Source organism: Triturus cristatus, chromosome 3_1, assembly GCF_964204655.1.
Source record: "Triturus cristatus chromosome 3_1, aTriCri1.1, whole genome shotgun sequence".
NCBI classification, from domain to species: Eukaryota; Metazoa; Chordata; class Amphibia; order Caudata; family Salamandridae; genus Triturus; species Triturus cristatus.
Window position 1 is genome coordinate 977,024,221 of NC_140583.1, and position 26,456 is coordinate 977,050,676.

General features: G+C 48.9%; 1 protein-coding gene across 24 annotated transcripts in view; it reads right to left on the bottom strand.

Moving 5' to 3' along the window:
* Positions 1-26,456, bottom strand: part of PUM1 (pumilio RNA binding family member 1) — an 897,051-nt gene that overhangs the window by 305,618 nt on the left and 564,977 nt on the right. For all 24 annotated transcript variants that reach the window (XM_085645644.1, XM_085645641.1, XM_085645638.1 and 21 more), the window contains one exon: positions 14,845-15,081. In XM_085645644.1, coding sequence (XP_085501770.1) covers positions 14,845-15,081 — 237 coding nt within the window. The remainder of the gene's footprint in view (positions 1-14,844; positions 15,082-26,456) is intronic.

The window sequence follows — 26,456 nt, forward strand, 5'->3', positions numbered from 1 at the left end:
TGCAGGGTGCTTTTGAGCCGTCGGGCGCTCAATGGAAATCAATGGGAATGTTCCGGTTTGGAAAAAGGCTGCAAGCTTGGGGACGAGGATGCTTCAGGTGCCACCACCACTTCGAGAGGTAAGTTGGGTAGTTGTAGATTAGGTGGGTACCCCGGGATTGGGCACAGGGGGCCGCAGGCCGCCGGGTGCAGGGGTGCCTTTTGACGTCGGAAATCTTACCCTATTGTTGATCGCGGTTGGGGTGGCACTCTGTTCTGAGGCTGCAGGCTTCTTACGGAATGTCGAGGGGGGTCCTTGGGTGCCGGACTCGGGGTCACAGTCGCCGTGGGGTCGTCCTCAGGGTCTTTGTCCACTCCGGCACTGGCCAGGCTTGGCTGGTGCAGAGTGTGTTGGGTCCGCGGTTCCGGGCTGCTGCCAGGGGTTAATAATAGGTTTCTTGAGTAGAGCCTCTACTCATGGGAGTCCCAGGGGATTAGAGCCAAAAGGTAGCCAGGTCCTCCGGGGTTGGTGAGGTTGCTGGCCACGAGAGATGCCGCGCTGGTGCAGGTTCGAGAATCGACAGGCCGGTAGAGCTGGGGCCAAAGCAGTTGGTGTCTTCTTCTCTTTTTAGCAGCTGCAGGGCAGGTCCTTGTTCTTCTTGTAGTTTTCTATCTGGAATCTGGGGAAGGAAGGTTCAGGGTGCCCCTAAATACTAGATTTAGGGGCGTTACAGGTAGGTGAAGGCCAGGGACCAATGGGTCCTTGTCCTGGGGTGGGGACACCCCCTATCCTGCCTCTCTCCTGTGGGAGGGGGGCAGTAGCCTAATCCTGATAGGGTAGGGCCCCCCATCTTCAAGATGGCGAGAGCCCGGAGATGTGCTTCACCTCGCCTCCCCCACCTGAGGGGTGGGGTGGGCAGGCTGGCACATCCCCTGTCCTTGTATGGGGTTTCCGGCCAAGCTTCCCGCCAGAGTGGGAGGTTGCAGTGGCCTGGGGAAACTCCAAGAGGCGGCATGCCTTTGAAGCTTCCCTTTGCTCATCCTGGGGGAGGAGATTTATCACCTCACCCAGGATGTGCATTGTTGCAGGCCCGGGAGAGCAGGGGCTCTCCCACCCAGGGGTCCAGCAACGTGTCTGCTGTGTGGCAGCCTGGGCAGCCTCAGAGCAGACGTGGATTGTAGGTTAGTTGTAAGGGGGCATCTCTAAGATGCCCTCTGGGGTGCTTGGTACATTAAATCTCACACTGGCATCAGTGTGGGTTTAATGTGCTGAGAAGTTTGATACCAAACTTCCCAGTCTTCAGTGTTGCCATTATGGTGCTGTGGAGCTCGTGTTTGACGAGCTCTCAGCACCATGTACTCTTAAATGGCAGCACTGCACTTACAGTGCCCGGGAATGGACCTGGGTACTGTAGGGGCACAGGGCTCCTGCTCCTGTGCCCACACCATGGGCATAAGGCACCCAGCCAGAGGGGTGACTGACATATGCCTTGGCAGTGTGGGTGTTGGGCATGGCACACAGAGATGTGTGCCATGTCGACTCTTCATTTTGTCCTGCACCCAGACACTCAGCCTGCAAAGGCAGTGTGTGTGTGTGTAAGGGTACAGGGCCCCTAAGGGTGGCACAAGGAGTGCTGCAGCCCTTAGGGGCCTTCCCTGGTCACAAGGCCCTGGGTACCTAGGGTACCATTTACTAGGGGCTGACATGTGGCCAGGGTTTGCCAATTTGGAGTTTGTGTGTTTTAAGGAAGGAACATAGGCCCTGGGCACCTGATTGGCAGGAGTCCAGGGTACACTCAGTCAAAGTACATTCAGCAATTTAGCAAAAAGTGGGGGCATACCATGCAAGAAAGATGGCACTTTCTCACAAGTATGTTCTCGTTACTTTTGTAATCCAGTGCTGGGTTCCTAGGCTCAGTACTGGGGCATCTATCTAAAACAGGTAAGTAATTACGTTTTCACAGTTGGTACGATTTTTAAAGAATTTCTAGTTTGCAAAAATCAACACTTAGAAGAAATTTCGCAGAAAAACAGTCAATGGTTTCCTATGGGAGAAAATTGAGTTAGTGGCAAGTACGGTTGTAAGTATTTTTCAGGGTCAGTGCTGGGCACCAAGATCCAGTACTGGGATCTCTCCTAATAGCAGGTGAGTATTTCAGTTTTCGTTACTCGTTGATTTTAGGTGAATATTTTAAAGTTTAGAAACTCCACACTTAGAAGAAATTTCAGAAGAAGCCAGTCAATGTTACCCTATGGAAGAAAAGTGAGTTATCGGCTTTTGGGTAAGTACTCGACTGGCAGAGTTAAGGTTCTGGGCATAGACTCAGGGGTATCCCAGGGTCAGGTCAGTACAGTTGTTACACCCTCAGCGGCACAGGGGCAGCCGGGTGCAGAGTGAGTTAGGCCCAATGTTATCCTAAGGGAGGCAGGGGGGCCTTGGTTGGTGGCTGCTGACTAGCAGGCCACGCGGCTGTGGGAGCTGAGCTCCTAATCACTTACTCAGGGCAAATGGGGAAGTATGTAGGAGTAGAAGTTGCACAGCCAGGGCCACTCGGGCGGCTGGGTGCAGGGAGCTTTTGAGCCTTCGGGCGCTCAATGGATTTCAATGGGAAAGCTCAAGGACGAACAAGGGATGCAAGCTCGGGGACGAAGATTCCTCAGGTGCCACCACCACTTCGAGAGGTAAGTTGGGTAGTTGGAGGATAGGTAGGTACCCAGGAGTCGGGCACAGGGGGCCGCAGGGCGGCGGGGTGCCTTTTGATGTCGGGAAAACTTACCCTCTGTTGATCGCGGTTGGGGGGGGTCCCTGGTTCTGAGGCTGCAGGCGTCGTCAGGAGCATCGAGGTGGGTCCTTGGGTGCCGGATTCGGGGTCACAGTCGACGGGGGGACGTCCTCGGGGTCTTTGCACCCGCCAAGCCTGGCCTGTGCCGGAGTGGACAGAGTGTGCAGGGTTCGCGGTTCCGGGCTGATGCAAGGGGTTAGAAACTTGCTTTGAGCAGAGCCACTGCTCATGGGAGTCCCAGATGCTCAGTCACAGGGTAGCCAGGTCCTCCGGGGTTTGTGAGGTTGCTGGCCACAGGAGGTGCCGGGATTTAGCAGGAGCAGGTTCGAGGGTCGACAGGCCGGTAGGGCTGGGGCCAAAGCAGTTGGCGTCTTCCTCTTCTTAGCAGCTGCACGGCAGGTCTTCTTTCTTCTTACTCTTCTTTGCTTTTTCGGAATCTGAGGAGAGAAGGTTCAGGGTGCCCCTAAATACTAGATTTAGGGGCGTTACAGGTAGGTAAAGGGCAGAGACCAATGGGTCCCTGCCCTGGGGTGGGTACACCCCCTATCCTGCCACTCTCCTGTGGGAGGGGGGCAGTAGCCAAGTTGTGATTGGGGAGGGCTTCCCATCTTCAAGATGGCGAGAGCCCGGAGATGTGCTTCACCTCGCCTCCCCCACCCGAGTGGTGGGGTTGGCGAGGCTGGAACATCCCCAGTCCTTACTTGGGGTTTCTGGAAAGTCTTCCTGCCAGAGTGGGGGTCAGAACCGGTGGGGGCCAGTTGCTGGGTACAGCAAATGGCCTGGAGAAGCTCAAAAAGGCGGCATGCTTTAGAAGCTACCCCCTGCCCATCCTGGGGGAGGAGATCTAGCAAATCGCCCAGGATGTGCATTGTTGCAGGCCCAGGAGAGTAGGGGCTCTCCACCCAGGGGTCCAGCAACATGTCTGCTGTGTGGCAGCATATCAGACAAGACGTGGATTGTAGGTTAGGTTTCAGGGGGCATCTCTAAAATGTCCTTGGTAGTGCTTTGTACATTAAATCCCAGACTGGCATCAGCGCGGGTTTAATGTGCTGAGAAGTTTGATACCAAACTTCTCAGTCTTCAGTGTTGCCATTATGGTGCTGTGGAGTTCGTGTTTTATGAGCTCCCAGCACCATGTACTCTTAAATGGCAGCACTGCACTTACAGCTGCCAGGAATGGACCTGGGTACCCCTCAGGGCACAGGGTTCATGCTCCTGTGCCCACACCACTGGCATAGGGTACCCAGCTAGAGGGGTGGCTGATGTATGCCAGGGCAGTGTAGGTTGTGGGCATGGCACACAGGGATGTGGGCCATGTCGATTATTGGTTTTGTCTTGTACCCAGACACTCAGCCTGCAAGGGCAGTGTGTTTGTGTTAGGGTACAGGGCCTCTAAGGGTGGCACAATAAGTGCTGCAGCCCTTAGAGGCCTTCCCTGGTCACAAGGCCCTGGGTACCTAGGGTACCATTTACCAGGGGCTGACATGTAGCCAGGGTTTGCCAATTTGGGTTTTAGGGAAGAAACATAGGCCCTGGGCCCCTGATTGGAAGGAGTCCAGGGCACACACTCAGTCAAAGTACATTCAGCAATAAGTAGGGGAATACCATGCAAGAAAGATGGCACTTTCTCACAGGGTGGGGGCGTCATTTTTGAAAATGTATATATTCATTTTACAAGCACCTGCTGCCGCGTTCCTGGCCTCCAGCAATTTTCAGACATCAATTAAAATGTTAAGCTAATTCTGGTGATTAATCGTCTTTCTGGGAACAGACCAGAGGTTTGTCTTGGGGAAATCTGACTCATACTAAGGTAGTGCAGAGGGTTAAAATGCCTGCTGCAACGAATATGTATTATGCAGATAAAGCGCATATAATGTAAATAGGTCAGTGGGTTACTGCTTCTGTAAGAGAGCTCCTTTTGTAACCTCTCGTTTATAAGTCAAAATCCTAATATAGAACATTGAGTTTTTAAGTGTCAAAGAGCTGCATGCAAACTGCAAGGTATATATTTGAGCCATATGTTTTTTTTGCCCATTCTTTTATCATCCTAATCTTGTGAAAAGTGTTCATTTGGGTTAATTCTTATTATTAAAGAGAACCCCTAACAATGATGTTACGTTTTAAATTCAGAATTTGTGCTTTTCCAGAATAAGAACAAACTATATTGCCTAAGATAATGTTAGAAATGAGGGGGCTCTGGTTGGCGCAGGTAAGTACCAGCGACAAGCAGGGACCCTTTACTTCTAGTCAGGGCGAAGGATGGCTCCTTAGAATAACCCCTGCTCACCCTCTAGGTGCGTGGCGCGAGCAGTCAAGGCTAAACTTCAGGGCGTACACGGTTAAGCACTGGCAATTATACACACAGTAAATACTTTGCATGCACCACAAACGGACACCAAGCAGGTCGTATACAAAAATAAGGCTTTTATATATTTTCAGCAGATTTAGTACAAGACCCAGTAACGGTGAAACGGTGGGGCCACGATCTCTATGAATACGGAAAGTTCTTATGCGGGCAACAAGGTGAACTGTGGGCCTTAGCGCACTTCGCGCTGAGGTAGCAACCGGGAGGCACGTGTCAGACGGCAGGGAAAACAGAATGTTGCGGACCCTGGATCCGATACGAGCTTGCGGTCGAGTTCGTAAGTACAGTACCTTGCTTTCTTTTCATGAAGGCGGGTGCGGGACACTCAGCGGCCCTGTCAGAAGGGCGAGGCGGCGTCCGGGGCTTCCACGCTTCACGAGGGGGGTCTGGTCCTTCAGGCTCACAGCAAGAGCAGGGTACTACGGGTTGGCAAGTGAGCAAAGCGGGGCAGCGGGGCAGCCGGGCACGCTTTCTACGTCCGGGCCGTCCGAGGCTTGAAGATGCTCACAACGCCGATTCCGGCGGGAGAGGTGAAGGTGCGCAGCGGGCCTCCGGCGAGCGAGGTGACGGTGGCAGCCCAGCACGGCGTAGGGAGAGCGGCTCAGATCGAGCGAGGCTCTTCCCAAGGCAGGGGCAGCTAAGCAGTCCGGTCACAGCTCAAGGAGGGGCTGGGGGGCACAAGAGTCACGGCTCCGGCGAGGGAAGGAACACCACAGTCCAGCGGTGGGCAAGTGAAGGTCAGGTTGAGCCCAATGGTCCTGGGGCTCAGTTCAGGGGGCAAGCTCGATTCCAAGCCCTTGGAGATCTTTTTGAAAAGCACACGTTTCTTGAAAGTAAAAATAAAGCAAAGTCTCTAGCAAAAGGTTCCTCTTCTAAACTTTGGCACCAAGGACACCACCGCAGGCTAGTCCCCCAGGATAGGGACAGTCTTCCTCCTTACAGCTTTCCTGGCGCCTTCTCCTCAGGCAGAGATTCTTCTTGGTTCAAAGCGGATCTGATTTCTTAGGCACAGGGCTCCTACATTTAAACTACATTTCTTTTGTTCTCCCAGGCCAGGGGGGCCCTTGCCTAGTTCTGTCCAGTTCTGGAGCACTTTGTTGACGCGATGCAGGCTTCTTCTTTCAGAGTGCAGGGCAGAGTCATCAGACGCTCCACAGGGGGCGGAGCCGGCATTGTGGTGGCAGAACACAGTCCTATTCAGAGTCCAGGTGTACTGCTCCCACCCATCTACCTGTCAATCTTTCTATACACCACCAGGCTACCTAGCCCTGCCCATCTGGGTTTCCCCAGCCCTGTCACTCACACAAGCCAGACAGCAGATACACATCACGCAGAGGCGGGCTGAAATGTTTAGGCAAGCAAAGGCCAACTTTCTAAAAGTGGCATTTGCAAACGCAGAATATTAAACCTTACAAAAAGATGTACCTTATTATTCTGAGATCAGGCATACTAAACTCGATCTTCTACCATGTTCCCTGGGTATGTTAGGATCATAGGATGTAATAATCTTAACAGCCCATTCTGGCCTATGAGAACAGGGTAGCCTTACAATAGTGAAAAACGAAAATGGCTATAATTCACGATTAGGACATGCCACACACATCGGGGCTTGTCCTACCTTATGCTTACAATGCACCCTGCCCTTGGGCCTACCATAGGGGTGACTAACATGAAGTTAAGGGAAGGTTTAGGGACTGGCAAGTGAGTGCACTTGTCAGTCAGCATGTCAGTACCAGACTGCATGCAGTTTCTGCAATGACAGACCTAGACACATTTTACCAGGCCGCTTCTGTGGGTGGCACAACCAGTGCTGCGAGCCCACCAGCGGCATTTGTATTTACACGCCCTGGCACTCCTGGTGCACTTTACAGGGGTCTGACAGTAAACCAAATAAGCCAATTATGGAATCCAACCAACATAGCAATTTACAATGGGGAGAGCATATGCACTTTAGCACTGAACAGCAGTGGTAAAGTGCCCAGAGTCATAAAACAGCCAACAACAGGTCAGAAAAAATGCAGGAGGAAGGCAAAAAGTTTAGGGATGACCCTGCAAAAAGGGCCAAGTCCAACACCTACGATGATAGATGACATGTCACTCCTACACTACACCTTGTAGTCCTGTCTGATGTAACATTTCTTATACACTGATTTACACATGTATGATTGTCTCTGTGCAATGTGTGTGATGTAAAGTGCTGGAACACTTTACACTGGTATGAGTGGCGCTAAAATACTAAATGAATCTGAGAGACAGTGGTTATGGAGACTTGAGCGCCACTGTTAAATGGTGCTAGTGAGGGAATCTGTGGAAGAGGTGGTCGTGGGGGTGGGGTGGGGTGGGGGGGGGGGGAGGTGAGAGGTGAGGAGGGTGCCAACAAACATTGTCGCACAGGGCACCACCAGCACTAAAGCCGGCCCTGACTGATGGTGCAATTATCACCCTGCCAAGAAGAATTCATGAATGTACCTCAGCAAGCTATAGTAGCGGTGGAGATCGTACAGAAGAATTCCCTTCCGATATAGGGGTTAGGCAGGGGTGTGTCATGGCCCCTTTTCTCTTTTTATTATATATAAAGGGACTGGGATAACAACCTTGTGCAGTGGGGAAGGATATTCCAAGATTAAATAAGTGTCAAATCCCTGTATTACTATATGCTGATGACGTGGTCCTGATAGTCAGGACAGCAAATGGCCTACAAATTCTGCTTAATTCTTTTAATGTTTTTATGAATGATCTGGGATTAAAAGTTAATCGCACAAAATAGTTCATGATTTAATGCGCACCCAAAAACAAGGACATTTCTATAAGGGGGGTAAAGAAATTAAAGTTCCTCATTTTACATATCTTGGGGTACCATTCGATGTTGATCTGATTTGGAAACAGGTTTTAAATATTAGAATGATGCAATTTCAGATATCCAATGATGCTATTTTTAAATTTGCTAAAAGACTGGGCCACAAACCAACGAAGGAGAATTTATGTATTTATAAGATCAAGAGCCTCTCAGTGGTAACCTTTGGGGCTGGGGATAGGGGACATATGAATTGCAAACCATTACAAATAATTGGAAAGTACATTAAGGACACTTTTAGCAGTGCCTCAGAGTTCCCCTGTTGCTTTTTGTCATGATGAAGTAGGATTAAGTTACTTGAAAGACAATATTGCACTACAACCGCTGTTGCTCTGGTTAAAGATTTGGAAAAATACTGAGACTACACTGTGCAGAACAATATTGACTGATTGTACGGAGCTGGATAAGAGCCCGGATACACCGTGGTTAATATACATCAAAATGAAGTTTACCAAAATCGGTGTCCCAGAATACTACACAAACCCTGACACCCTTAAAATTGTCTCATCTGCGTCTATTAAATCCCTTTACCAAAGTCTTCAGCAGATAGATCCTACTTTTAATATGTTCAATCAACTAGAACCTTCCCCAAAGCAACAAAGAGAACCTGCATTTTACTTACAAATTGATCTAAATTGAAGGCAAAAATGTTTGCTGAATAGGTTGCGGTTAAAAACAATACATTACCTAGTCGCTTTCCCTACTCGAGGCACATGGTTTGCATCACTTCCATTATGCCCCTGTGTGAGAAAGTGGCTCTGTATATACTGTTCCCAAATAGGTACAGAGTCCACAGTCCGCAGAGGCTAAAGTTAGATATAACCTTACTCTCTAAAGTGGTAGCTTGGTCGAGCAGTAAGGCAGTATCAGAGGACAGTGTAAAGCATTTGTTGTACACACTCAGTCAGCAAATGTTCTCACACACTTAATAACTGAACTCTAGGCCAATGGTTTATATATAAAAAAGATATGCTTGTTTTATTTTAGAACCAACAATTGGATTTAAAATATACTTTCTCAGAATGAGATGCTTTATATGAATACTTTTGCAATATGCAATTGACTTTTGTAAACAGTTACAAGTGGTTGCACTAGGCAACACTATTTTAAACACAATATTGCATTGAGTTTAACCTCTTGAGTGCCCATGACGAGCTGGTCTCGTCATGGGCCGCGGTTGCGCTGTGCCCATGACGAGGACCAGCTCATCATAAACCCCGCCCGCTAATGCAACAGCCGGCACAGGGCGGGGAAAGGGGCGGGCACTCAAGGGGTTAATGGACGTTTCATGTTATTTGCCACAGATTACTTTTAGGATTACTTTTGGAATTCCAGGACAGGATCCTAGATTCAGTCCTGGGTCAGTACTTGGAATCAAGTAAGAAAAGTCGACTTAATTACTGTGATGATTTTTAGACAATATTTTGCCATTTTAAAAGTTGACACTTAGAAAATATTTCATAGAAAACAGTCAATGATTCCCTATGGCAGAAAATTCAAGTAACAGGTTTAGTATGTTCTCGTTACTTTTGTAATCCAGAACCTGGTGCCTAGACTCAGTACTGGGACCTTTATCTAAAACAGGTAAGTAATTACGTTTTCAGATATTATACGACTTTTAAAGAACATTGAAAGATTGCAGAAACTGACACTTAAAAGAAATTTCAAAGAAAAACAGTCAATGATTTCCTTAGGGAGAAAATTGGGTTACTGGTAAGTACAGTTGTAAGTAGTTTTCAGAGTCAGTGCTGGGCACCAAGATCCAGCACTGGGAGCTCACCTAAGAGCAGGTGAGTATTTTCGTTTTCGTTACTCGGCTGATTTTTGGGGAATATTTTTAGTTTTGAAAAGTCCACACTTCGAAGAAATTTCAGGAAAAAGCCAGTCAATGTTACCCTATGAAGAAAATAGAGTTATCGGTTTAAAGGTAAGTACTCGACTGGCAGAGTTGAGGTTCTGGGCATAGACTCAGGGGTCCCCCAGGGTCAGGGAGGTACAGTTGGTTCACTCCCAGCGGCACTAGGGCAGCCGGGTGCAGAGAGAGTTAGGCCCAATGTTATCCTATGAGGAATGGGGGGGCCTTGGTTGGTGGCTGCTGACTAGCAGGCCACGCGGCTGTGGGAGCTGGGCTCCTGGTCACTTAGTCCTGGTGGCAATTGGAGAAGTAGATAGGTGTAGAGGTTGCACTGCCAGGGCCACTCGGGCGGCTGGGTGCAGGGTGCTTTAGAGCCTTCGGGCGCTCAATTGATTTCAATGGGAAATCTCCGGTTTAGAAAAAGCCTGCAAACTCGGGGACGAGGATTCTTCAGGTGCCACCAGCACTTCGAGAGGTAAGTTGAATAGTTGGAGGATAGGTAGGTACCCCGGGATTGGGCACAGGGGGCAGCGGGGCGCCTTTTGGTGTCGGGAAATCTTACCCTCTATTGATCGCGGTTAGGGGGGGCACCTGGTTCTGAGGCTGCAGGCTTCTTCAGGAGTGTCGAGGGAGGTCCTTTGGTGCCGGACTCGGTGTCAGTCGCCGTGGGGTCGTCCTCGTGGTCTTTGTTTGCACAGGCCAGGCTTGGCTGGTGCAGAGTGTGCTGGGTTTGCGGTTCTGGGCTGCTGCCAGGGATTGGAAGTAGATTTTGAGTAGAGCGGAGTCCCAGGGGCTTAGAGTCAAAAGGTAGCCAGGTCCTCCGGGGTTTGTGAGGTTGCTAGCCACAAGAGATGCCGGGTTGAAGCAGGTTCGAGGGTCGACAGGCCGGTAGGGCTGGGGCCAAAGCAGTTTCTTAGCAGCTGCTGGGCAGGTCTTCTTTCTTCTAGCTCTTCTTCGGATTTTGGAATCTGGGGAAGGATGGTTCAGGGTGCCCCTAAATACTAGATTTAGGGGCGTTACAGGTAGGTGAAGGGCAGGGACCAATGGGTCCCTGCCCTGGGGTGGGTACACCCCCTATCCTGCCTCTCTCCTGTGGGAGGGGGGCAGTAGCCTAGTCCTGATAGGGTAGGGCTTCCCATCTTCAAGATGGCGTGAGCCCGGAGATGTGCTTCACCTCGCCTCCCCCCCGAGGGGTGGGGTTGACAGGCTGGCACATCCCCTGTCCTTATTTGGGGTTTCCGGCCAAGCTTCCCGCCAGAGTGGGGGGTTGCAGTGGCCTGGGGAAGCTCACAGAGGTGGCATGCCTTTGAAGCTTCCCCCTGCCCATCCAGGGGGAGGGGATTTAGCACCTCGCCCAGGATGTGCATTGTTGCAGGACCAGGAGAGCAGGGGCTCTCCCACCCAGGGGTCCAGCAACGTGTTTGCTGTGTGGCAGCCTCAGACCAGACGCGGATTGTAGGTTAGGTTTTAGGGGGCATCTCTAAGATGCCCTCTGGGGTGCTTGGTACATTAAATCCCGCACTGGCATCAGTGTGGGTTTAATGTGCTGAGAAGTTTGATACCAAACTTCTCAGTCTTCAGTGTTGCCATTATGGTGCTTTGGAGTTCGTGTTTGACGAGCTCTCAGCACCATGTACTCTTAAATGGCAGCACTGCACTTACAGTGCCCAGGAATGGACCTGGGTTCTGTAGGGGCACAGGTCTCCTGCTCCTGTGCCCACACCATTGGCATAGGCCACCCAGCTAGAGGGGTGGCTGAAATATGCCATGGCAGTGTAGGTGATGGACATGGCACACAGGGATGAGTGCCATGTCGACTCTGTTTTGTCTTGCACCCAGACACCCAGCCTGCAAGGGCAGTGTGTGTGTGTGTGTAAGGGTACAGGGCCTCTAAGGGTGGTACAATGAGTGCTGCAGCCCTTAGAGGCCTTCCCTGGTCACAAGGCCCTGGGTACCTAGGGTACCATTTACCAGGGGCTGACATGTGGCCAGGGTTTGCCAATTTGGGTTTTGTGTGTTTAGGGAAGGAACATAGGCCCTGGGCACCTGATTGGCAGGAGTCCAGGGCACACTCAGTCAATGTACATTCAGCAATTCAGCACAAAGTGGGGGCATACCATGCAAGAAAGATGGCACTTTCTCACACCCTGTGATGGGGGATCATATCAGAGCACTGTGCACTTTCTTATTTTGTAGTCTGTATACATCTCAGAGGAAGCCTTTTATTCGTCCACTTTTACTTGCTGCTTGGATCAGAAAATATGAATTGACAATGGTATACACTGGAAACAACTGAAATTATATATTGTCTTTTAAAATATCTTTTCACTGCTTTTAAGACTCGTAGTAAGAATTTATTACGGTTTATAAATGTGCAAATTCTGTGTACGAGGACCTATTGGTTTTTTAAAGTTTTAAATTGTAAATATGTATGTGCAATCTTTTATGGCTCTTCCAAGTGTCGAATAAAGTATTTTCTGATCTACACGTATTCTATTCTGAAAAGCATTGCTTAACTACTGTAATCAAATCAAATTACATTTAAAATTGAAATCCAAACTGTTACAATCTGTATATTTACTGCAAAGTACTTATCACTTAACTGTGCCAGGCTTGCTTGGTTCTAGGAAATAAAACACCTAAAAGAATATTTTTTTACACAAAAACAATTGGTCTGAAGTTCAGTCTTTGAGTGTGTGAATCATTTGCTGAGTGTGTACAACAAATGCTTAACACTGTCCTCTGATACTGCCTTACTGCTGGACCACACTACCACAAATAGAGAGTTAGGTGCTATCTAACTTTACCTCTGTCTACCTTTGAGGATCCACTGGACTGTGTACACTATACCTCACTTTGGTATAGTATATACCGAGCCAGCTTCCTACACTGATGCATAGCACGAGTCAAGAATACAGTTCGTCTATTTGCCTTAAATTACGGATTTTAAAGACAGCAGCTTATAGCAGACCAGTTCCTAGTATCTCTCCCAAATGGTGCTCAGTAGAGTTTGGGTGCCTCGTTTGGAGGATCTGAAGCGTTAAGATTTTCAGGTGGCGGTGCACCAACAGCCAGTCAAGGTGATAACAGTGGCCACTATTAGATTAAACACAGTCATTACATCTGCTTCAACTGTCAATACACACAGAACCATTAGTGGTAGAATGATGGTTACTAGGATTCCAGGCAAAGGATAATTCCTCCTTTACGTAGAAATGGACCCCACTGTGTGGAGATAGATCATGAATGGTCCCTCAGGGGATGAAATGAGGGAATCAGAGCACACTAGAGCAACAAGATGGAGAAAGGATGAGCCTACGTTGACACCCAATATGTGAAATCAACGAAGGTGATGGCTCAATGCCATTAAGTCCCCTTGATTATCTCCTGTGCAGCTGGGCATGGGCAACAGTCTCGGCTCCTATGCAGTCTCAGCCTACAAAGCTGTACTCAGGCAGGAACGTGTGCTCAGGTGGGTCTTGTGCAGATATTACTGTTTAATAGGCCATTCTTCCAACTCCTGAACAAGCAGAACAAGCAGAACAAGCAGAAAGGCCTTCCATTCCCATCCCAGGGGGCAGGGTCCTGCTGGCTTTCCTAGAGTTAGGCCAAGTAAAGTGGAGGAGAGCATTTCGTATGAGATGCAAATGATGGCCCTCCAGTTGCCTCTGCTATACAGGACTACATAGAGCTGACTCAACAAATGTGAACTAAGAACTGACTCAGGGTCCAGTACTTTTACTCTTCTGATAAAGGAGGCTTTCTGCCACAAGCAACCAGGAGGCCTTCCTTAAAGGTTCCCCCAATCCTGGATGAGCATCCAGAGTTGGTGTTGCTCAGTGTTCACTCTGAGATCAGTTCTATGAAGCTCAGTTTCTATATGTAATTTGCTTCAGTTTGGTTCATGTGCCTTTGTTGCCAAGGGAGATGGCCACAGCAAGGAAACAGGGTAACTCGGTTTTTCAGTTTCAGCTGTACCTATAGTTGAGACAAAAAAAATGGATGATGCCTCCTCCGCCACTGGTGATGGTTTGGTGGTTGTGGGGGTTTGGGGGTGCATTTTCGGCATGTCTGTGTGCACGCCTGTGATTGGGTTGTGTGGAGAACGATTGTGGTGAATGGTTAGCTGTGCAAATACAGTGCCTGGGTTGTCCTACATAACAAAAAGAAAGACACTATTTAGTGCAACCACATGTTTACTAAACAGACCGTGTATAAATGACATACCCATGTGCCAGGCATGTAGACAAACTACTCATTTATGGGGACTGACAGGATCGTTTACACTACAGTGAAGGGCATTTAGAATATATCTTAATAGGGTCTCGTAAAAAGGCCGAGCCTTCGACGAAAAGGACATTGCCATCACAGCCATTTAACTCAGGCCCAGGATGAGATGGCTATAGCAAATCTCATTGAAAACTAAAATACACTCGGGGAGACCCCTGACATCAGATCATAGCTCTAACACTAATAAAAAGGTAAAACACAGGGGGCAAGTGAGAACCTACAATAACCTAAAATAACCTCCAGTGGGCCTACAATGATGAGCACCTTCGTGGAGGAAGCATGCAGGCTGGTCCATAAACGAACAGGAGGGCAACACAACTTCTAAAAGATATGCAGAGTGTTTTCATCCCATGCACTACCCAATGGTTACAACTGGAGAAGAAACTGAAGGTAGAGTTAAAAGACTTATTGAAAAACACTTTCTGAAAGCAGACACAAGAACTTCCAAGGAATATGCATAAATGTGGCTCATGAGTCAATCTATTCCTTAATAATCTAATAGCAAAGTTAATCTGTTAAAGTCAACTTGCCTACTTCCATCCAAGATGGACAGAAGGACAAATTTAAAGCACGGATCACTTGTAAGCTTTACAATACCAGCATACTAATGGCTATACCCCAATGAAAATATTTTACTATTTTCAACACACAAACATTACTGCAAATGCATTTATTGAAGCTGTCTCAAGAGAGACCATGCATGATTTAAAAGTTCTTACCAAGATTTAAACTGGATGAGGATCCATGTGATGATAAAGAAGGAGGTGGCGTTTGAGAATGACTAGGTCCCTGACTGGGAAGAGGCATGCCGACGGGTCCAGGGGAAGAGGAAAACCCAAGGCCATTATAAAAACTGTGTCCAATGGGTGTTAAACTGCTAGACGTCCGCTTGTAAAGGTCACTGCTGCCAGTCAGCGAGTCTCGACGGGAACCACTGCCAGTAGTAGAGTTTGCAACTGTGCCATTCGGGAATGAGACAAAAAGAAAAGCATCCTTAAATTATGTAAAATACAGCAACAATATTTAAGTTTTGTTTGCGTTATGATATTAAGATGCACAAGAAAAACAAGTTACTTACCTACGGTAACGCCTTATTTGGTAGAGACTGTAGGGAGAGGCCTCCTTTTGACATGATCAACCCCACTTTTTGCCCTAGCACCGATTCTCAACTGAAGGTGCACTGGGTCCCTGCTACCGAGGGCCCATTGCCAGTGCTCTTTGCCCTAAAATAGGGTAAATGTCTAATTGTACAACAACTGGCAAGACCTTTAGCTCGCCTGCAAGTCCTTAGTAAGTGGTACCCTGGCACCAAGGGCATGGGTACTAAAGAGGGTCCTCTAGGGGCTGCAGCATGTATTATGCCACCCTAAGGGACCAACACACAAACTGCATGCAGACTTATTGCAGGCTGCGTAAAATGGTGCAAACCATTTTAAAGACATGGCACACTCCCTGTGTGCTATGCCCATGCACACTGTATAAACTATATGTAAGTCACCTCTACAACAGGCCTTAAAGCCCCAAGGATGGGTGCATTATAAGTGAGGTATATGCAAAAGCAGATATGCTACTGTGATGTCTGGTTCTATTGCCATGACATTGCAAGTGTTCTGGAAGCCATCTTGAACATATGTATGGGGCACTGGTCATTACAAGTTACTCAGCTACATAATGGCTTCACTGAAAATAATGGTGCTTGGTATCAAAACACCTAGTGCAGGAAAGTAGGTTTCTGTTGCAATACCCCCCCCCTTTTTGCCAGACTACTGATGCACTTTGACTTGATGTGCCCTGGGTTCCTGCCAATCAGGTTCCCAGGGCCGGTGTTCTTTCCCCAAAACGAATACAATTGGCATCTCTAGCCACAGGCCGGTCCCTGGTAAATGGTACCACATGCACCCAGGGCACTGTGACCAAGGAAGCGCTCTAAGGGCTGCAGCACTTATTGTGCCACCCTTAGAGTTTGTCATTACGAACTCCACAGCGCCATAATGGCTACAATGAAAACTGAGAAGTTTGGTATCAAACTTCTCAGCACATTAAACCCACACTGATGTCAGTGTGAGATTTAATGAAAAATGCACACAGAGGGACTCCGATACCAATTGCAACGTGAATGTCGACGGTGCTTTCGATCCGACAGGCTCTTTGGAGACAGGCCTCGACGCGGTCTCCGGTTTCTTTCCTGTCTTCGGGGCTTCGATCTGCTCAGCACTCCTCGGTGTTGATGTAGTTGGATCGACCACCTTGACCTTGGTCTTTGGTGCCCCAACCTTCGGTGCCATAGGCCTATGCGGCTTCTCGGGACCGAGGGCCTTCTTTTGTTTCTCGGTGCCGAAGTCCTTTTTTGGTTTCTCGGTACCCAAGTCCTTCCTTGGTTTGTCGGCTCCGATGTCCTCCTTTAGTGTCGACGGATTGGAAGGTTTCGATGCCTTCGATCCGACCTGAACCAGTAGCACTTTCGGTTTCGATTTGACCGGTGCAGGTTTTGGTTTCGATTTCACAGAATCGACTCCAGTCTTTTTTGATATTTCTGGCTCTTTTGAAATGTTCGAAGCCGGGCCTTTATGCGGGGCTGTAGAACGATCCGACCGATCTTGGGTAAGGCCCGCAGGCGATCGCTCAACCTGAGCCTTATCAAGACTATCCCCCCTCGGCCTCCGCATCGACGGATTGGCCTAGCTCCTCGCCTGAGCTATCTTCCTCGGCCCCAAGGGCCTCCTCGTCGTCTCCTACCTCATAGACGTCTTCTTCCCGGAAGATCTCCTCATCTTCGTTGTCATATTGGGAGTCATGCTCTGAAGCAGGGTCCGATTGGTCTTGAACATCCTGCTCTTCTACCTCTTCGACGCTCTCGGCTTCTTCGTCCTCGGTACTGAATATGTTAACCGGGTTAGGCGCCGATTTCTTGGCCTCCAATCGAGCCGCTCGTCGATTCCGAAGGGTCTTCTTCGACCGGAACCGGGCGCAGGCCATACATTTGGTCTCATCATGATCCGGTGATAAACATTTGTTACACACCGGATGGACATCGACGTGTGGATATTTTGCGTGACATAGAGGGCATCTTTTGAAGGGAGTCCCCGATTCCATCTTCGAACGTCGATCGATGTTCGGACCGAAACTCGATCCGATAAAGGTGAATAAGTTCGAAAACAAGTATAAGAATCTATCGATACCGAACGCAAACGATACCGACGATATCTAAAGGCTTTTGGCCTTAAATAAAGTTTTCCTAACTTGAGCTAAGATAAGCACATCCGAACCCAATGGCGGAAAAAAACAATCTGAGGATGGAGAGGATGCCCATGCGCACTGTAGTCCAGGGGAGGAGCCACCTATCTCGTGATACTTCAAAGACTCTTCCAGGACAACAATGTGCAATCATCCGGACCCAACACTAGGCGGCGATCTATGCACAGATATGAATTCAGCAGCCCACATGCCTCGAACATTGTATTAATTGCTCCACCTCATCCCAGTGGGCACAGTCATATCATGTTAGCAATGCTTGAGTGTTGGAGACACGCCAGAAATTGGCCGCCTGAGAGGCTACCCTTTTCCTTGGAAGCATCATTAAGTTTGGATTTCTTACCCGTGGACACAGCCAGGGAATCTAGTGGCAACTGACGTTTAACATATACTGGATCCGATGGCGCTGGCTTGTATTTTCGGTTTACTCTAGGGGTAAGAATACGAACTCTGACCGGGTAGTTAAAAATTTCATCTACATGACTTATTATCCCTTTGAGCATAGGTAGTGTATGCGATGACCTCTGTATGGTACTGAGAGTTTCAAAGAGGAAATCCTCTTCAAAGGATTCCTTACGTAGCTGCACTCCATGGAAGTTGGCAGCTCTACACAGTAACTCAATGTAGCCTACGCTGTCATCTGGTTAAGAGGGCTTGTTAGGATATAAATCAGGATCACTGCCTGTGGGTGAATTGGTATTGTAATCATCCCATGAGTCTTGTATTGGTTGATCATCATTTCCATCTCCATCATCCTTGTTGTCAGGTGTATGAGGTGATGAATTTTCAAGTGAAATAGGCTGAAACTGAGGTGAAGGAGGCGAAGAAAGAGGAGGAGAGGAAGAGTTAATTCCAACTGTTTTCTTTACAGTATTGCGGTATTCTTCCTTCTTTTTAAAGTCACTTTAGTGGAGATATGTCCAGTTTGAGGATGGATATACAGTGTTTTTGGTTTCGGATCCGGTTTGTCAATCGGAGCACCGAAACTGTCTTTTTGGTAATTAGAGCAGATCTGACTTTTTGGCACCAAAGGTTTCGGTGCCGAAGTCTTGGATGTTAACGTTTTCGACAAGTGTTTTGGTGCGGAATAGGTGGGGTCAGCGCTGGACTGGTGTTTCGACCCCGAAGTTCTCACTCCGAACTTGATTTGGAGGAAGTCTTTTCGGAGCTGGAAGGCTTTTTGGTAGGCTTCGGTGCCAAGCCGGAAGGCGGGGTGTCGAAGCATGATCTCGGTGCCGACCGGAGCCCAAGGGCACAGGTTGGACCGGAGCCGCCTTCTTTTGTGGCGTTGGGTCTTTAGACGAAGGGGGAGTTGTACTCGCGGTACGTTGTCCATGTGGGATGTCGTCCTCTTGGTCGGAGTCGAGCTCTGGGATGGCGATCGGCTCCTGCTCCTCCTATGTTTCCATGGCCTCGCTGGTCTCTTCGTCCAATTGTTGTCCGAAGATGTCCAGAATGGAGCTTGTGTGCTGGCTCTGCATGTTGCGACATTGACCCAGACAGTCGCGAAGTGTCTGTTTGGAGCGTAAAGCCTGGCACGCATTGCAGTCCTGTTCTGTGTTCGGGGATCGTTCCATCTACTGCAGGTCGGACCGACCTGGGTAAGGTTGACGGCCTTCCACGAGCTTTCCGATCGAAAGTTTAGTTTTAGTAAGGCAATAAGATACGAGATAGAAAGGGAGAATGGATCGAAAACAATTCCGTCGAGGGTAAGTATCTTGTGCACCGAGGGAAAACGAAGGAACGGTGTCAAACAGGAGCGTAGCAATAGCTGTCTGACCGGATGGCGGGAAAAAAAACTAACAACGGAGTCGATGCCCTGGAGTCTATGCCCATGTGCACCAACATCGAAAGGAGAAGTCACCTACCTCAACTGGAAAGACTTCTTAGAGGAAAAACAAGTGCAAGCAAACGGACCCAACACTAGATGGCAAGCTATGCACAGCATGTGATCTACAGCTAACATGCCTCAAACATGGAGTTATCGATTAACAGGTAAGCACTTCGTTGTGGTCGTTGATATTTTGGGGTTAGAGCCACGGCTTCCCCAGGGTCGAGGATGCACTCTCAGAACACCCTCAGCGGCACTAGGGCGGCCGGGTGAGGAGTGCTGAAGCCCAATGTTATCCAAAGGGGAATAGGTGGCCCCCAGTTGGTGGCTGCTCAGGTCCAGGCCACAAGGTTGTGGGAGAAAAGCTCCTGGTGTTAGGCTCAGGGCAAAGGGGGATCTGAGTTAGCACCAAAAGTACCCCCGCAGCGGTACAGGGGCAGCTGGGTGCTGGGTGCTGTTTTGGCATCAGGTGCCCTCTTGATTTCAATGGGGATTCTACAGTTTCAACAAAGACTGAAGGCTCGAGACGAAGATCTTCTGGAGTTGACCTCCGGTTGGAGAGGCAAGTTGGGATACCTGGGGATGCTGGAACACCGTCGGTTGGGCCACCCAAGGCCATAGGACTTTGGTGCAGGGATGTCCTTAGGCGTTGAGTTTTCTTGCTAGCTCTGGTTTCGGTCGGGTGGATCCTCCAGAAAGAGGCTGCAGGCTTTGCTGGGAGATTTAAGGCAGGTCAGAGATCACCAGATCTCAGGTCAGGATTGCTTGGGAGACCTAGTGCTGTTGGGCCACTCAAATTTGGGTACTGGGCATCGGGTGCAGACTCACGGATTTGGCCAGAGTCTGTAGGTGAACAAATCAGGTGCTCACGGGAGACAGTCTGTTGTGTGGAAGGCAGGGCAGGTCTCGGGGTTCTTGAGGTTGCTGGCTGCAGGAGACAGGGATTTCATTTCGCCACTTTTGAGGTGGGGACAGGCCGGTAGGGCTGGGGTCAAGTCAGTGGGCGCCCTCCTCTTCTTAACTTCAGCAAGGCTCAGAGGTCCTTCTTCTTGGTCGCTTCTTGTCTGAGGAGGCAAGGTTAACGGTTGCCCTTAAATACTAAATTTAAGGTTGTTACAGGTAGGTAAAGGTTGGGACCAATGGGTCCCTTCCTTGGGGTGGGTACACCCTCCTATTATGCAACCCTCCAGTGGGAGGGGGGGGCATATTCCTCACTCTGGTTGGCTGGGTCCCCCGCATCTGCAAGATGGCGGGGACAGAGTTGTGCTTCACATCGCCTCACCCACATAAGGGGTGGGGTTGGCAAAGGTGGGCACACCCCCCTTCCTCACTTGGTCTCCCCCCCCCCCCTGATTTTCCCACCCAAAGTGGTGGCTAGAAGCAGCTAAGGACCGGGGGAAGCTCACAAAGGCGGCAAGCCTTTGAAGCTTCCCCTTCGTGGACCCTGCCCATCCTGGGAGAGGAGGCTTGGTACCTCGTCTCAGGATGTGCATTGTTTCAGACCCCCGAGAGAAGCAGGCTCTCGACCCAGTGGCCCAGAAACATGTCTGGTGGTGGCAGCTGGCGAGCAGCCACTCAGCCTGAACACTAGTGTTAGGTTGTTTTTCAGGGGGTATCTCTAAGATGCCCTGAATGTGCATTTTTCATTAAATCCCACACTGGCAACAGTGTGGGTTAAATGTGCTGAGAACTTTGATACCAAACTTCCCAGTTTCCAGTAAAGTAATTATGGTACAGTGGAGTTTGTAATGACAAACTCACACCATCATATACTTTTAATGGCATTACTGCACTTACAATGTGTAAAAATTGACTTAGACACTGTAGTGGTACAAGGTTCAGTCACCTGTACCCTCACCACTGGTATAGTGTACGGAGCTAGAGGGGTGGCTGCCCTATGCCAGGGCAGTGGGATGTGCACCCTGTCAACTCTTCACTTTGTTCTGCACCAAAACACGCAGCCTGCAAAGGCAGTGTGTGTGTGTAAAGGTACAGGGCCTCCAAGGGTGGCACAGTAAGTGCTGCAGCTCTTAGAGGCCTTCCCTGGCCATAATGCCCTTGGTACCTGTGGTACCATTTACAAGGGACTGACCTGTGGCCAAAGAGTGCCAATTGGGTTTTGTTTTCAATGCAGTTTTAGGGAAAGAACATAGGCCCTGGGTACCAGTTTGGCAGGAACCCATGGCACACTCAGTCAAAGCACATCAGCAGTTCAGCAAAAAGTGGAGGCAACCATGCAAAAAGAGGGCACTTTCCTACACCGCAAGACCCCAAATATGTCCTTTTGGAAATAACCAACGATTCTGATGTGACGCTCATGAAATACCTATTGCTTAATCTGGGGTTGATAGTGGCCAAAAGAGAGTTGAGTTTCTGAAACGCCTACTCTGGCTGAATGGAGGAGGGGCGTGGATTTATTTATAACTGCCTAAAGAGTAACTTCTAAAAGCAGGGAGCAGGGGGTAGCCCATGACAATTTTATAAAATATGGGGTAGATGAAGAGGTTGAATTTGCTGCAGTGCTTTCTTTGTAAAATCTAAGAGGATTCACTTTGTCTTGATAAATACGATTATGTTGAAGTCTCCTTTCTTGCTCGAATGGTCTAACACTGGAACCTTAATGTATTGCCGTCGTACCAGCATGTTCTTAGGTTTCATGGGAGTACCTACCAGTATCCTTTTTGTTATTTTCCATAAAAATAAAAACATTTAAAAATAAAAATAAGATCGCACTCATAGCCTGAATGATGGGCTATTTCCTGGGTGAAAGGAACAAAACCGAACCATATACAGAATGGATCCGAGGAAAGGGAGCATCTGAGAAGAGTTTAGGTGCAACTTTGGCAGGTTGATAAATAACACCAAGGATGACCATGGTCTGCAGGTGGTTGACAACTGCCTGGACGGAGCCTGCCTTCAAGAGCCAGTCATTAAGGTACAGGAAGACTGGCACCTCTGACTTCAGAAGGTGCATAGTTACCACCACTATCACTTCCGTTAATCCCCAATGGGCACTGGTGCGACCAAAGAGGAGCACAGTGAATTGAAAATGCTACTCTCCCACCATGAATTGCATGTAATGCCGATGAGCAGACAGGACAGGGATATGGAACTAGGTGCCCTGCAGTTCCGAAGCCAGCATCCAGTCTCCAGAGTGGAGAGCAGACAAGACCTGGGCAAGGGTGAGCATTCTGAATTTCTCATTCTGGAGGATGGCGTTGAGAGGGCACAAATATAGAATAGGCCTGTAAGGAAATGGAGTGCATTATAAACAGTGCTTACGTTTTAAAGAAATAAGTGCCAGGACTCTCGTCAGGAGGCCACTGCAGGCGGCACTCCAAACTGCCCCTGCCATGCTGCCAATGATAGTAACAACACAATTACTAACTATCACACACCTACAAGTGTGAAAATTCAGAACGGACGCCAAGCCCCCAAAGCTATAAGAATGGCTTGGGCGGCAAGTAATTAATTCAATATAAATAAAAAATATCTGCTGTGGTCATCTCTAAATTAGCCAGATAGTGCCACATTGTGGCAGACTGCCAAGCGCCAGTGTGGACAATTAAGTGCCAGTGCCGGGCACCGGAAAAAACTGGCTTAACGTAAGCAAGGATTGTACTGTGTGACTGTGCAACCTCACCATGTGAAACACTTATTAACCCCTTTTGTTTGCCAAACCTTTAGCCCAATCCTGTGTAGCTGTGGCTCTGAGCAGTCCGGTTTACACAAAGGAACAAGTGTTAGCCACTTAAGCAGCACCAAAACAAACAAATTATATGAGACACTCAAGAAATCAGAAACCAATTTATAAATAGACTATTTTTATGTATTTTTGATACCAAAACAAACAAGCATTTACAATGCAATGGTCTCGGCATTGTTAAAGTTAGAGCTATTGGCATTGCTCATGACATTATTTTTGTTTATGTTTTTGTTTTTAAAACATTTAAAGAAACGGCATTGTTATTTACAATGTCAATAGCTTAATCACTCTCAAATGCGAGACCTTTTGCATTTGCACCCACACACAGAGCCACACACACAAAGCCACCCACACAGAGCAACCCACACACAAATAGAGCCACCCACAGAGCCACCTACACACACAGTTACTCACACACAGAGCCACCATGCATAGAGCCACCTACAAAAAAAGCCCCACACACACAGCCGCCCACACGCACAAACAGAGCCTCCCACACACACAGAGCCTCCAACAAAACAAAAGAAGAAGACCCTTCATAGTGCAAGGGGCACTTTGTATAGAAATGCAGTATGCCCTTGTCACCAACACGTCCTGGGTGTTACAGACAGCCTTACAGCTCATATGGACCTACAGTGCAGGCAGACCGGGTCAAGTGAAGCGAGGCTACAACTGCACCAAAACACGGGAGGGCGTTGTGCTGGTGGGCTTAACATGGAGTCCGTGTCCAGGGCCGGGTTGCGCACATGTACAGAGGGAAAGCAGGGATGTGAATGATGTGCGCACTCCGGGGCCGTGCACAAAGGGCTGCTTATGCACAAGAGGAATGGGATTGAACGCACAAAGTCTTTAGGAAACAAAAGGCCTTGGTACACTTCAGGTAGCCGCTCTGGGTTCTAAGTTCTTAGACTACGGTGTGCACAGAAAGACCGGGTGAGCGGGTATAAGTTAGCGCAAAGGGGTATTTTTTTGCACAAAAGCGATGTGCTTAAGGGGAGATTCTGAACGAGGGCTCTGTGCATAGATGGTGTACGACTGGCAGGAAGGTGTGCACAAACCAGTGCTTTGTGAACAACGTACCGTAGATGTGGGGCGCAGAAGTGATGTGTGCGCATGGACGATGTGTGTACAGGAGATGTGTGCACAGGAATGTGTATGAAGAACAGATTGTGTGGGCATGAGGTGCGTGGAGAGGGATGTACATGAGACTGCATGCACAGCGTGTGCAAAGAATTCAGTGAAAATGACTATCTCACAGCGCACGGGATGTCTGCAGTGCTCTCCTACCTGCGAGCTGGCTTCTGTCTCGGCGAGCGCTGCTTTTAATAGGCTCCGAGCCCCCGTGCATCCCTCAGCATCCTCCGGACCTAGGCAGCTGCGCGCGCTCACAGCGAACGGCTCTGGTTCACAGCTGGCAGCGCGCGAGCGCGCGCGTGCACTGCAACAGTATAATAGCGGTCACAATGGGCAAGGAGGACACGCGCCCGCAAGAACGCCCCTGTGCTACAGTACGGGCGCGTGGCGGCCTGCGTCTTCTACACGCACACCGGGAGTTGTAGTTTCATTATTCGTACCCGGATTGACGTGATCTTTTAACGATTATCATGCCTCAAATAGCCAGTGCCGGTGACTCCGAGCCATTTGTCCACATCCTTGAAGGTTTTTGTTTGCCGGGCAGTAATATACATAACGTCCGATGAATACAGAGTCCTTGATAGGATCATACATCGAACACTACTATTCTGAACTGAACACGCCCCCACTGCTCTATGCATAAACCTGCGCATGCGCATCTCCGTACAAATAGTTATTTTAGAGACAGCACCAATGCAAGCACAACAGGGAATTAGCTCAGATTGCAGTTGAGGGAATGGTGCCTCGGGACCTTTCTCCGGCATAATCAGAAAAAAAAGAGTCAAGTCCTGGGTTTCACTGAACAAAATAGCTCACCAGATTTAAATCCTCGTCGTTCAGCAAATGAGACTCCCTGTGGTTAAAGCAATTCTGACACTTGCTTTTATTGAATATGTTGGCTTGAAATTTCCTGCAGGGGTCAGCCGATGGGGGGAAAATGCCTGCATCGCACCACGCGAGTCTACAGCGTGTCTTGCTCATGCTGCCTGCACACGCCAGTAGGCTCTCTGATTGGTTGACAAGGTCCACCAATCACAGTGCTTATTTGGTAGTTGCCAACCAATCAGAGAGCCGACTGGCGCGTGTAGGCAGCGTGAGCAAGACATGCCGTAGACTCGCTGTCTTATGGGCGTGTTAAAAAAAGAGAAATCGAAAAAACACGCCCACGAATCCGAAAGAGACGGGGCTTGTTTGGAGAGAGAAAGCTTTTCTCCAATGGCTGCCCAGCATTTAAGAGGACAGCCAATGGAGAAGAGGAGAGAAGAGGGGCGGGTTCAAGCCCCACTACTCCAAGTCATTAAATCTCGCGAGCGAGACTGCGCAAGCGCAGCCTTCGCTAGCCAAGACCAAAAAAGGACCACTGCAGGGTTCCAGAGATACAGAATTTACAAGGTATGGTAAATTAACACTAACTTAACCGTGAACAAGCTTTGGCAAATTTAACAAGTTTGCCACTTTGAAACTTAAAAGAATAAAACTTGGGTAAGTATTAATGTGGTTACTTCAAGTTACTGTAGGGGATCAACTACATTAGGGAGCCAGTCAGGGGGCCTGGTAAGCCCCTCAGAAACACCTTGAAGGAAGAGGCAGTTTTATGCTAGTTCAGGCACTTTTATCTTTGCCATAGATGCCTATAAAAGTGGTCCTGATGCAACATATACAGGTGCTGAAGATGCTGAAGGATGCGGAGGCTGCAATGCGGTTGATTGGTATCTTCCTGCAGCTACTCCTTGGTCCACGACTTGGTAAGGCAGTCCTGGCCAACAGGGTCATGTCCCTCAAAGTCCTCTTGAGCCTAGCAGATGTCCAGTAACCACTGGGCTACCTATCACCCGGTTTCACAGTCGAATCTTTCCTCGGTGGTAACTCGCCTTCTGACTGACCAAGCTGCACTCAGACGACTCTACCTGGTCCCGCAGACTCGATGCAACTTTGAGCATCGGATGCTGGTCCTTGGTGCTGCAAGGGGACAATGAGTGGCAATGTGAAGATCTGGGCTACCAATTTGCCCAATCAGACTTTTTCAGCTGTTGTAGCCCTGTGCTGCAATCAGGCCAGCCAAGTGACCCTTGGAGTCGTTGCTTCAGCTGGGCTCAGGAACGACTTCTCCACAAGCTGGACACTGCAGGTACAGTCCATTCTCCTTTGCTAGCCAACAGGTTCAGTAGGTGCAGTCCACGATGGTGCACCCTCTTTGCTGGGTCCTTTGTGCAGCAGGACAGGAATGTGGTCCTCTTTTCCAGTCTTCCGACTTAAGACTACTTAAGAGTGTATTTAAGAGGGCATGGTATTGTGTACGTGAGAACCATTTACAGGTACAGACTGTCCGGGAGGATCTCGGTACTAGAATAGTATGTGTAACTACATTTAACAAAAACCAAAGGAAATGATGGACGGAGTGTTGAACA